This window comes from Aegilops tauschii, chromosome 2, assembly GCF_002575655.3.
Source record: "Aegilops tauschii subsp. strangulata cultivar AL8/78 chromosome 2, Aet v6.0, whole genome shotgun sequence".
Taxonomy (NCBI): Eukaryota; Viridiplantae; Streptophyta; class Magnoliopsida; order Poales; family Poaceae; genus Aegilops; species Aegilops tauschii.
This window is the reverse complement of record NC_053036.3, coordinates 426,271,248-426,284,316: the sequence shown is the minus strand read 5'-3', so window position 1 is coordinate 426,284,316 and position 13,069 is coordinate 426,271,248. Positions and strand designations below refer to the sequence as shown.

Here is a 13,069-nt window from a genome sequence, read left to right as displayed (position 1 = left end):
CCACCTTATTATACTTGCTCTAAGCATCTCTTTAGTCATCATGCCTCTTACTATGCAAATTAGAAATTGGAGGGAACATCCCATTTTTTTAGTCCATGTAAAAGTTCCTTTTCTTTAGGAGTTACAGGTATAGCTGGCCATCCATCGGGCTTCAGGCCGGGCCTACCAAAGCTCGACGCAAAAACCTAGGCCTGAGCCTGTCCCGGCCGTCGGGCCTAAAATTCAGGCCCAAGCTCGGCCCACCAGTCAAAATGTCTGTTGGGCCTTGGGCCATGGTCTGGACCTCTTCCTTAAAGTGCAAATACGATGGGCCTGAGCCTGGCCCGACCATCGGGCTCAAAATCTAGGCCTAGGTCGGCCTGTCGGCAAGGTCGGGTCAGGCCAGGTCGGGCTTTTTCGGGCCGGGCTGCCCATGGCCACGTATAGTTCCAGGTAAACATTCCTAAGAAAGAAGATTTTTTTTTTTGAGGAACATTTTTTTAGGGGCTCGGAGCGTGCGGAGTTGGCCTCCGATGCGCGGCCGAGATTTAGGCCCGTTCAATGAATCCTCTCATACGGGCCATTTGTCGACTCGGACCTTCAGGGCTTCACGGCATTTTTCTGTCACATTTTCACACGGCAAACAAATCGAGCCCAAGTGCGAACCCACTGCCCGCCTCCCCCCTCCAGCGACGGTGGCCATGCAGTGCCGCCGCCGCCTCGCCCCCCTCCTCCGCGCGCCGTCGCCCAAAACCCTCCTCCCCCTTCTCCTCTCCCGCCTCGTCTCCTCCTCCTCCCCCTCCTCCCCGCCGCCCTCTAGGGGCGGCGGGGATGAAGCCGGGGACGGCAGCGTCGCCGGGGTGGCGGTGAAGCAGGTGACGCGGGGGAACCTGGCGGAGGCGCTGGAGGAGCTGCGGGCGCGGGTGCGCGACGCCGCGTTCGTCGGGATTGACCTGGAGATGAGCGGCGTCACCAGTGCACCGTGGCGGGACACCTTCGAGCTCGACCGCGCCGACGTCCGGTACCTCAAGCTCCGCGACTCCGCCAAGCGCTTCGCCGTGTTGCAGCTCGGCGTCTGCCCCTTCCGCTGGGACCCCGCCAAATCCGCCTTCGTTGCCCATCCGTGCGTGCCCGCACTTTTCTTCTTCCGTCCTCTCCACCACTACCTAAGAATACGCCCCCGTTTACTATATTGTACTAGCTTTGTTCATTGGTCCTAGACATCCACTACGGCCGTGTATTGATGCCGTGTACCTTGTTAGGATCTGATGGCGCAATGCCTTTGGCATTAGCTTCCAGTGATCTCTTGCTCTTTTAGACCATTCATATATAAAACTTCTATGATATTTAGCAGAGAGTTAGCACTTATAAGACCTTGTTTTGGGCTGCCAATCCCTTGTTATCTAATAAAAGACCGGTAGCTGCATAGATCGCAGATTGATCTCATTGACTGAGATGGTGACACGACACCTGAGTGCAGTTAATCTGAACATTCAAGAACAACTGATGTAGAATGACTTACAAGGAATGCGTTTCATACTTATTTTATGCAAAATTATAATGCACCCCACCAGGATAGAATTGGTATAGCTCAAATTGCAACCGGTATTGTCATGACATAATTTTTCTTCTTCTGGGCAGGCATAACTTTTTTATCTTCCCTCGCAAGGAGCTTCCATATGACAGTTCATCTCACGAATTTCTCTGTCAGACCACTTCACTTGACTTCCTAGCAAAACACCAGTTTGATTTCAACACGTGCTTCCATGAAGGTGACATCATTTACCTGTAACACTTTGTTAATCTATATGCATGTCTCTGAATCTACTAGCCTATTTGATCCAAATCATGCAGGATCGATCTTAGTCATGCACTAAATATATTTTTGTTACTAATGAGCCTGTGCATAAAAATCATGCATATAAACCCTAGATTGTTTGTTTATTTATGATATTTCTTTAATCTCAGGAATATCTTATTTATCCAGAGCACAAGAAGAAGAGGCTCTTCAGAAACTAAATGTACTGCATCATGATGGAATATCTGCATTTCCAAATACTTCTAAACAGGAAGAAGATGTGCAGTTAAAGAGTACTGCTGATCTTCTTTTCTCAGAGAGAATGAAGATCAGATTTAATGAGTGGCGTGATGCGATAAGCGCCAACCCCAGGGTGGATAACCATAAGTTAGGAAGCAATAAATTCACCACAGACCAATTTCAGACAGTTTTCTTCAAAATGCGCCCAGCTATTATGCTTGATGGGTTTACATCACATCAATTAAAGTTAATTCAACAGGTAAGTCCTGACATATCCAATGCTTGAAATACAGTGGTAGCTGGACAGCTAGTTTCTGTCTGTTTCATGTGTGTACAGTTCCGTAGTAAACGTGCCTTGTGAAAATACAGCCAACGATAATTCAGTTTAGAATGATGTATGTGGATGTGGATACGGATTGATGTTTTCTGTTGCATATTCTTCAACGTATCAGTGTCTAATGATCTTAGATGACGCTTCTTGGCATGCACTATTTCTTTTATGATCAGATGATATATTTCCTGTGCAGGTTTTGAGAAAAAACTTTAGAGACCTCATGTATGTTTGTACATTTGGCGAGGATGAAACATCAGAAAGGAGAGTAGTTTATACAGACAACAACGAAGACAGTATATTATTGATGGTAAGACAATTTTCTTGCTTCCTTATTAAAAATTGCACATGCTTTACTTTAGATTGAATGTTGCATTGTTGCTTTCTGTCCATTATAAATCTAATTTTGCTCCTGACTGCTTCTATCTGCTGGATTCACTTGTAGATTGAATGATGCATTGTTGCTTGTGAAACTTGCTCATATGTTTTTCTTCAATTAATAAAATAAGAATAAACAACAGATAATCATGATGTGTATAATCATTACTCCAGTACCGTGAACAATACATAGTGATCTCTGTGGGAGATATTAGTTTTCGGTCAGTAACTAATCACTCTGATTTTATTTTAATACAGAAAGATGTGCAAGAAGATCTATTCAGAAGAAGAAAAGCAAAAGTGGAATCAGCAATAGGAATCCGCCATGTCATTGATCTTATTGCCTCAGAAAGAAAATTGATTGTTGGTCACAGTTGTTTCCTAGGTATACTATTTTTTGCCTACAAATACTTCTATGATAAGTGACATTGCAGTTGTCATTCCTGATGAGGTTCCCCTATATACTGAGATGATGTTTTCCGATCATGGAAGTTACCTTCCAGATGTTTTGGGAGTTTCAGCCAGTAGATGGCCGACTGAGTTGTTGGTTGCTTTCTTCTAACTATCTCTATTTTGCAAAACAGATATTGCACAAGTCTACTCCAAATTTATTGGGCCTCTTCCCTCATCCATTAAGGAATTTGCCTTGGCTATCAACAGAATTTTCCCACATGTTGTAGATACTAGGCATCTTATGTCTGCCAGCGATGCGGTTCAGCATCTGATGAGGCAGAAAAGCAAAGCACTTTCTTCAGCCTTCTCATTATTGTGCCCTGCATTTCATTCAACTGCTGGGGAAGCATCTATCCCGGCTCCTGTGAGAATAGAAGTCGAGGCAGATGAAACAACGTATGGTTTGTCCTGGGTTCTTCATATTTTACGTGCTTCTTTACAACAGTTTACTTGCTTATGAAACAATGTATGATATGTTCCTGACCAGTGATGTTTTGATGTACTCACAATCATTTTTAGTATACATGCTTATGCACAAATTGCTTTTGCATGTAGAATATCGCTGTTAGCTTTCCATCTTCAGTACAGTTACTTGGTTTAGTCAAATGGTATTATTTCTGATCTTTTCTCTTATTTGTTTCCCTAACCCTGCAGGTTATCATGCTTTGCTTCAGGTGCTAAGCATGAGGCAGGGTATGATGCATTCATGACTGGATGTGTTTTTGCGCAGTTGTGTGCCCATATTGGCGTCAAATTTGAAGACTTCACACCTAAGGAGAACCTAGAGATGAATAAGAAGATGAAGAAATATATCAATCTTCTGCCCCCTAGCTTTAACAGCGGAACAGTACTTGATTTGCGTACTGGAATGGAGAGAGCAGATGCATGTTATAAGCTTAGATATCCTGCTGCTGTGCATGATAACATTGTTCTCATCTGGGGATTCCAATCTGGGCTGAGCGCAAAAGATATGAAGGGCTGCATCTGCAAAGTGTTTGGCCCAGCTTCAGTAACGACCGTCTTCTCGATCGATTCCACTGCTGTTCTCATTCAGTTCAGTAAACAAGAGTCTGTAAATGATTTCATGGATCTGAAGGCTACGTTGGAGAAGCAAGATAGTGCTATTTCACTCTTGCACCCTCTGTCAACTATATTAGAAGGAGGCCAAACACGAGCTGCAAACTATGATACCTACAGAGACATCTGCAGCTCATCTGTAACGAAGTATTTCTTTGCTGATCAAGCTAATGCGGTCTGTTCGGCTTCAGATACTGAGCTCAGAGGTGAGAACGTAGATGCCGGTGATGCACTGGGAACAAATAGCGTTCTTGATGAAACTGCGCATACCTTGGTAAAGCATGCAGAAGGAACCAAGCATTGTTCCAAGAAGCAAGATGCTACTGATATTTCATGCCAAGACATCTTGGATGCGCTTCAAGATGGTAAAACTTTATTTGGTAAACAAACCAGGCGGACATGACTAACATGGATTACTCTCCGAGTATGGTATACTTTGCTGTGGCCTGACTGCTCTGAATAACTATTGTTTCAAAGAGCATTTGTTTTGTCGATGTATTTTTTGATGCTACTCCACCACTGTAACTGTGCAGTAAAGAATAACCTTGTACTGACGCAGCAATGACTTATTTTTTTTCTGATCTCAGTTACAAGTGTGATTGTTTCATATGCCATCCTCTGTTCACTCACTGGAGAGCATTTGCTCTGCTTCTGAAGTTCATGGGTTAAAAACTGACACAACCCAGATTAGTACACCTTCTCATAGTGGAGGGAAGTGTAAGAAGCTTCCATTATGTTAAAGTTTTGCTACAAAATTGCTAATGTTTGGATGGTGACTAAAACAGACCATGCCAAATATTTTTTTTCAAAGCCAAAGTTCTAGCCAACTACAATTCACTTCTCTTACCAACATTGGCCAAAATATGTGCAGCCAAAACCTTAACCAAAAATATTGGCTAGCCAAATTTTGATTGGAATGTTGCACTGTGGGGTGTTGTTCGTTTGGGTTTGCTTCTTCACCTTTTTTTTTTGGCCCCATTTGTCAGAGGACATCGGTGTGTTTCCGTTTGTGTATATTGGTGGGGTGGCATACATTGCTCTTGTCTCCAATTCCATGAAAGAATTTGAGAATTTGCGTCATGTGAAAATCGTCTAGATGTAAATCAGTTCCTCTTGTATATTTTTGTACAGAAGACTAACCAGCTTACTGTTTTGGTTTAATTTTTGCACTCTCGTGATCTACACCAACGCCCACACTCATTATTTGTTTCCTTTCACAGGTCTTCCGATATTTAAAAGAAGTTGATTTCATGATCAGTGTGGAGAACCCTATGACATGATTATGTGTTTGATTGAAATAAACACAAAAGATAATTGAGTTTCTCTTGCTATTGTTCTGTAGAACATAAGTGGTCATATATACAAACATGAATGTCTCACGTATTTGAAAAGGCCTGGAATACAAAACATTTTTTAAAATCTAGTGTAGGGTTCATTTTAAATGGTTTTAGAAATTTGAAGGTTTAATATAGAAGTTCATGGTTCAAACCAGACCAAGCACAACAGAATAGGGCCCAAAACAGATATTTTCTTTTTAAAGATATATAGGGACCAAAGTAGTTTTTTTTTTCATTCAGTTTTGGCTTATATGAATAAAACTGCAATTATAGCGTGAGTTAGTCAGACCATTTCAAAGTTTGAAATAAAACCACGTCACTTATTTATGAAAGGATGTAATATAACACTACATTGATATGGCTAAATCTAGCATGAAATATAATTTTGAGAGATATCATGAAATTGTTTCATAATGTATGTTGAACTTTATTTTAAATAACATATTTGGATAGAAATTAGTTTTGTTTAAAGAAACATATTTTGGCTGAAGTTGATGATCAAGTGCAATAATGTAACAGTTCCTTTGAACCCTATGGCGTTTAAAATTTCTTTTGATTGGAATAAACGAATGGAGCGTAAATTCCTAAGTAGTCTAAAAAGCCCTTATTTTTAAGTCATACATGTCGTTTCTTTGGGTTTTACCCAAATGAACTAGAGGCGAAGAGCTCGTCGATCTCCGCCCTCTCCTGCCGGATGAAGCGCTGGTTGGACTCCACATATGCATCATCTTGGATGGATTCGAGGATGGCGGTCTGCTCCGCCATCTCCGCCGCCTAGGTGACCTCGAACTCCACCAGGGCATTCTCCATGCCGAAGCCCGCAACCGGCTGCTCCTCCTCCGGCTCTGCCGTGTCATCCACTTCTGGATCCTCCTCCTCCATGGGCTGGGGGTCCTGCTCCGCCTGCCTCCTCCGGCTTAGACGAATCCATAGGCAGACCGACATCGGCACGAGCGGCGCACCTAGCCTGGATCTCCTCCTCGATCTGCAACCAGCGTTCCGGCGTCAACATTGCATAGGTGGGGATCCTCTGCTTGGCCATGGTTACGGGACAATGGGAGGAAGAGGGAAGCTGGCGGCGCGATGGGAGGGAGAGGGAAGCGGACGGGCTAGGGTTTCGCTGCCGCTGTCCGGCTTAAATAGACATGCTTGCTCCCTCAGGCGGCACGTCGGAGCGGCGCCATGCGGCACCATGAATGCATCTGCACCGAGAACCGATGGAGGCGCCCGTCGGACCGTCGGTCAATGTGTGTGACCGCGTGAGCCCTAGTGCTCAGTTCGACGTGGCGAGCGTGTCCGGACCTCCCGATATCCGCCCCATATATGGGCCGGATATGGGGGTTGCTGGTCAGTCCGGGTGTTTAGTCTGAGTATGGTGACCTCGGTGGGTGTGTTTTTTCTGTCCGGACACTGACCGGTCAGCCCGTCCGGACGTTTGGGGCGGGTATGGGGTGTCCGGTTGTAGGCGATTATACTATTTTCAAAAGTGTGAACTTCAAATATTTTGGCACCTAAAGTTGGGCCTTATGTTTTTTTTTTGAGAAACACAATATAGACGCAAACGCTCACAACCTCACTATCAATAGGAACCACGCCTCCCACTGAAGACTATCCCACCTTTATGAGACACCAGTGTATCAAGCCTAGGATTTGGTCCCTGGTGGATTGGGGGTACCACTAGCATCCTAATCATCCAATCACAGGTTGGTGCTTGCTGCGTAACTCAATTCCGCAATGTGCAACTTGGTTGGCTTAGGAGAAAAAAATAGCAGGTCCACAAAAATACCATACTTGCAGCGTCTCCTTGAAATGTTTACCATGTGTTCGGTTTGGTACGATGATTCTTGCAGATCATGGACATTCAACCTTGTGTACTACCAGAATGCGTTTGGTTTCGTGTGATGAGTCCAGAATGAAGAGTTTACACACTGTAGGTCCTTTTATTTGACCATGTGGTGAAGAGGTCCTTTGGTTTCTTCTTGTTCTTTGAGCTCAACCAAACCAGAGTCGCCGTCCGCAGAGTTTAACCCCAACCAACCAACCAACCAAAGCACGCACGCTAAACCCCCCCTCCTCGTCGCTAGCGCCTCCATGGACGCCGGCGGCGAGCTCAATGCGGCCGTCGCGGAGCCGATCGGGGCCGTCCAGTACGCCCCCTCCCCCGGCGCCACCTTCGACGACGACTGCGACGACCTCTACGGCGACGTCAACCTCAGCTTCCTCCCCCTCCCGCCGCTCTCCCCTTCCCCTTCCTCCCCTCCCAAGACCCCCTCCCCCGGCCTCTCCATCCCGTCCCCGTCCCCGTCTCCACCGCCGCGCCGCAATCCGTCCCCCAACCCGCAGCCCGAGCCCGTGCCCGAGCCCCCAAAAGACCCCACCCCGCAGCACCAGCCGCCGCTTCCTCTGCAAAAACCGCCCAGCCCGCGACAGCCAAAAGCACCCACCTTCCGGCACCAGCCGCCGCGGTGCGCGTCGGGGGGCTCTACGTCGTCGTCGCCGCCCACCACGGCGCTCTACATCGGCGACCTACCCTGGTGGACGACGGACGCGGAGGTGGAGGCCGCGCTCGCGCCGCACGGCGCGCTCGACGGCCTCTACTTCTACGCCGACAAGTGCTCTGGCAGGTCGCGCGGTTCCTGCCGCGCCGACTTCCTCCACCCGGCCGCGGCCGCCTCGGCGGCGGCCGCGCTCCACGGGCGCGTCTTCGACGGGCACCACTGCGTCGCCTCGCTCTCCTGTCCGCCCGAGCTCCGCCGCTTCGGTGCCGACTCCGACGCCTCGGCTCCGGCCCCGGCCCCAGGCCCGAACCCCACCCAAGGCCGCGGCGGGAGCGCGAGCAGCGTGACAGCAGCCCGGGGCAAGGTGGGGTCTTTGGGCGATGGGTCGGGTGTGGGACCCATGGCTCCCCGGCCGCGCCAGTTCGCTGCGATGATCGGAGGCGGCGGCGGGTTCCCGTCGTCGATTGGGCAGTACAATGCGGGGATGGGTACTGATGCGATGCCTCCTGTGGTGCCGCCGCGTGTGAACCCGGCATACTTGGCAGCCAGCAGAATGGCAATGGGTGGCCCTGGCACAGGGATGTGGCCTAATCAGGGGATGGCTGGGGGCTTATGGGGTGGGCTTCAGCCATGGAATTTTGGAGGCTGTGACATGTCATGGCAGCAGCAGCACCACCGCCAGGCGCAGCAGCAGTACCGGGGTGGGAACGGGGGCTATGTGAAACTGCGTGGCAATGGGCAGGAAAGACCAGGTGGTAGGAATCAGGACAGGGACATTGGCAATGCGAGGGGCAACCCAGATAGAAGGCAGTATGGCCGGGGCGGCGGCGAACGGCCCAGGGAGAGGGACCGGCATCAGGAGTATGTGCCGGAGAGGGAAAGGGGCCGTGAGAGGAACTGGAATGACAAGGATCAGCACGGTGGTGGTGAACAAAAGAGGTACCCGCAGTACACTGAGCACGATGACTGGGAGCGGCGAGGGCGGCTCAGGTCAAGGAGCCAGTCAAGGGACAGTGATGATGATGATGATCATCCGAGAAGGCGGCGCTGATTTTGCGCCACCTGCCGGCTAAATGGTAATTGAAATTCCAGGGCACATAGAATTTTCTAACTTTTATACTTTCTCCTGTGACTAGCATATCCTGTGAAGTTGTCTCACAAAGATTGTTTCTCCTCAGCATATTTTTTGCGCAACCATCCATTGTGTTCTGGCTTGTAGTTATACTATATTTCTAGTTTAATTTGGTTGACCAGCTTTCCCAGCCTATATCATACAACTATGAATGGAGCTCTGCCAGTGAGTCCATATTAGTTTGTAAACATACATAGACACTTCATGTTGTAATGTACCAACAGACAGGATGATACCCTTCTGCGCCATGTTTTACAATGGTGTATGAAAAGTAGATCGAAAATTTGTGCCAGTCCCAACACGTTATGGAATATGAGATAGATGCATATTTCATCACTATGTTTAATCAGTATGATGCATTACTCATGCACCCAGTTGTGTTTTTTTTGTCAATTTTCTAGAATAGGGAGTCAGATTGGACACATTTTGTCTTCAAATTGTGTTGAATAGATCAGTGTAAGCATTCAATGTTGAATTTAATTTTTTTTAGAGAAGGAATGCGTTTCATATTTTCCAGGGTGTATTTCGAGTGAACAAAGACATGCTTATTCATTAGGAATTTATTTTCAGTGAACTTGAAGTCACAGTTTTTGTTACCATAGCGAATTGGTACAGCTATCTTGGCTCTGTTGCAGGGCGTCTAAAATGGCGTATTTATGACATTTACCGTGGTCTTGTTGTTTGTTATTTGTTAACTCTTATCTATGTGCTAATCCAATTTAGCTTTGGTTACAGCTAGTTGTGTTGATGTTTAGGACTTCCTAGTGCGCCTGTTACTGAAACATGTAAATTTGCTAATTGTTAGCATTATCCTTGAAGGTTATGTGTCAAGAATTATAACAGTAGGGCAAATTCTGTAGTAGATAATACTCATTACCATTCTTTTTTTTGCCACAGTAATTTCTGCTACTCCCTCCGTTCAATAATAAGTGTTGTGGTTTTAGTTCAAATATGAACTAAAACGACGACACTTTATGGAACGGAGGGAGTACCTTTTAACACCTGTGTCGATCGAATGCTGCATTGTCCAATTTAAGGGAGTAATTGTGAGCAAACAAGGAGTAGAAACAAAATGGGCGTCTGATATGTACTATCTCGTATACCATCAATCAGCATTTTGGGTCATGTTGTTCTGCATAGGAACCAATTTGAGATAAATGCTAACTTGCCCTATGCTCATCCATGCATCTGCTGACCATGTCCATATGGTGTTGCCATGCGGCGCGCCTGAACTAAGCTTTCATACCTCAATGTCTCTCCTCAACCCAACTGAGACACTGGTATCTGGCCGCACAACTGTTTCATCAAATTATAGCTTATAAATCACATTCAACATTTCTGCCAGTAAACTGAATAGTTTTTTCTTAAGTATTTCCAAATCATATGCTTTCTGCATCTTGAATCAGCACAAGTGCTATGCATTCCAAGAATAGCAGAAAAGCACTCTACATCTAATTGGCTTAAGCAAGTTATCCATGACCAGCTTTTCAAGATCCTAGTAGTTATTATGCTAATTGCTACTCCCTGCGTCTCAAAATAAGTGTCTCAACTTTAGTACAAAGTTGAGACACTTATTTTGGGACGGAGGGAGTACGTAATAAAACTTTGTTATCAACTTGTTTTGTAGAAGCTGCTCTTTTCATATTAATTGCCGCTTGTTATCTGCTCCCATTCAAGGTACTGGGAATAAACTGCTAATTTCTTGTGTGTAGATTCCTGAAACTGAAAATTAGAATTGGAAGATGTGTTTTTATCCTTTTTGAGCCACCTTTAAGCTATTTCCTGGGAGTTGTGAGGCAAGGTTGCTTCATTGCCGCAAAAACGTTTGATAGGGAGAGGACGATGAAATGAAGGGAATGTATATTTGTAGTAATTACAGTGGAGATGATGGTTTTTTACTAAAACAATCGGTGCCAAAGCATCAAGTCACACATAACTAATTTCCATTTGTAAACAGATGATTTCAGTTACTAATTTCTTGCGTGCTCAATTTGATCAGAACACGAGTTACGTACATAATTGATTGATTCTATAGTTACGAATGTGTGTTTTGTAAATGTGAAATGATCTTGTATAGTTGTTCAAATATGCTGACTTTGCTCATTCATATCTGCAGGCATACTATTACCAGCCTTTTGCGCCCCTGTTCGGCCACTTCTGCTCTACCAGGAGTTGCTGCGGACACAAGGCTTACTCAGTAGCGTCAACTTACTACGAAGGAATTAGTTGAGACATAGACATAACCGGACATATTATCTTTTGCACGCCATTTTTAAATATAACTTATATGGTACTTAACTCGGGTAACCGTTCGAAGATAGTGGTCCTACGTTTGGCCTGAATGATTCTGTGTTGTGTTTAACTCCAAGAATATATTTGGAAAACTGTTGTTAACTGTTGTAGTGACAGCATCGTCCATTGTAGGATGTGGTTTTGAACCATGAACCTCTTGGTTGCAAGTTGCATGCAACTAACCAGTTCACCAACACTTCCTTTTTAGGGCATCTCCAACAGGTTGTATGTTAGTCTCGTTGATAAAATGTCCATGACATCAACTCCAATAGGTTGTATCTAAGGTATCCAATAGATGGTGAGCAAATAAATGTGATTGCTCTCTATTTCACCTTGGAGCTTGTGCAAAGGTTGTTGGTTAATCTACATACAACTTTGCTCTCTCTCCACATTTATTAGATGCCACATCATCACTATGTCCTAGGTGGCAAATTTACCAACACCTATCTTACAACTGTTGGAGATGCCCTTAGAGTTATGATGTGGGCAGCGGAAGCTGAGGCATTTATTGGGTTTTGAACCCTGAACCTCTTCTTGGTTGCAAGTGTATGCACTTGACCAGTTCATCCGAACCGATGAAGAGTGTTGGCAGGGTGGTTGTGTCTTTGGGTTGATGAATTTCTGCTGTATCATTGATAGGCCATTACCCTAGCCAGCTTTGGGCTGAGGAATTGGCGCTGTAGCTGCCCTCTTTTCCTTTTTTATTTTTCTCTGAAACATCCATCGATCGCTTGATCAACCACTTTTTGTCGCCCTCTCCCTGCTAAATCAATGAAACACCAGCAATTTTGCTGGGTCTCTTAAAAAAAACGGTGCAGATGCTGTTATGCCAGGGAGAAGTATAAACATGATTTGTGGAAGCTAGAGCCCTGCCGCAAATTCTGTTTTGCCATTTGACTTGGATTGGAATTGGAAGCAGGGAAGTGGCCATTGGGCAGCTAGCAGTTGAGGTGGCTCTCCTCAAGATATACTCTCTACACATTTTGTTGCCGTGGTGCTTAACAGTAATAAACTTCGCATAATAAGCTAACGAAACTGCTCTGCGGACGATAAACTGGCTGCACGATGCTAATCCAGCCGTCTGCTCCACTATCACGATTAGCATGGACGCACTGAGATGTTGTGTCGGGCACAAATCGTCCAATATGCATCGTGTGCATAGCAACGCTCGTAGGCTAATAGAAGAGAGGTGCTAATCTATTGTCGAACGCTCAAGCACGTACAAAGCAATAATGCCCCAGAAAAAAGAAGACGAAAAAGAAGCAGAACTCTAGATGATAAAGTTGACGAGTGTGCGTAAAGGATGATCTGTGAATCTGTCTGTCTGTTGATGTATGTTCTTTTTTTTTTGAATGTTGTGTTGATGTATGTTCTACGGCTGAGCTCGTCACCTACTGGACTGGAGCACGGATGCTGAGAGAGTGAATTGCAGAAAACCACCACATTAAAGCGTAAGTTTGCAGAAAACACTCTTACGAATTTGGGACAAAAAACACTGATTCTTGATCTAATCTTTTGTAGAAAACACTGATCAGTTGCTCGAGGTCTCACTGA

The 13,069-nt window shown here is 45.6% G+C and overlaps 2 protein-coding genes across 4 annotated transcripts; both read left to right on the top strand.

Moving 5' to 3' along the window:
* The first annotated feature begins 598 nt into the window (after positions 1-598).
* On the top strand, positions 599-4,842 carry LOC109734218 (poly(A)-specific ribonuclease PARN). Of its 3 annotated transcripts, none has more exons than XM_040399276.2 (7): positions 599-1,102; positions 1,621-1,751; positions 1,948-2,276; positions 2,545-2,658; positions 2,985-3,111; positions 3,407-3,575; positions 3,834-4,842. In XM_040399276.2, exons 1-7 carry the CDS (start codon positions 681-683, stop codon positions 4,657-4,659), a joined length of 2,118 nt encoding a protein of 705 aa, XP_040255210.1. In that variant the 5' UTR covers positions 599-680; the 3' UTR covers positions 4,660-4,842. The 3 variants fall into 3 exon arrangements, with proteins under 3 accessions (XP_040255210.1, XP_020149017.1, XP_020149020.1); XM_020293428.3 differs by having other exon boundaries at positions 602-1,102; positions 3,311-3,575; XM_020293431.3 differs by lacking the exon at positions 599-1,102 and having other exon boundaries at positions 1,967-2,276; positions 3,311-3,575.
* A 2,729-nt stretch (positions 4,843-7,571) lies between these two features.
* LOC109734238 (uncharacterized) lies at positions 7,572-11,617 on the top strand. Its single transcript, XM_020293452.4, has 2 exons — positions 7,572-9,167; positions 11,340-11,617. The coding sequence occupies exon 1, from the start codon at positions 7,685-7,687 to the stop codon at positions 9,140-9,142; it is 1,458 nt and encodes a 485-aa protein (XP_020149041.1). The 5' UTR covers positions 7,572-7,684; the 3' UTR covers positions 9,143-9,167; positions 11,340-11,617.
* Positions 11,618-13,069: the final 1,452 nt, after the last annotated feature.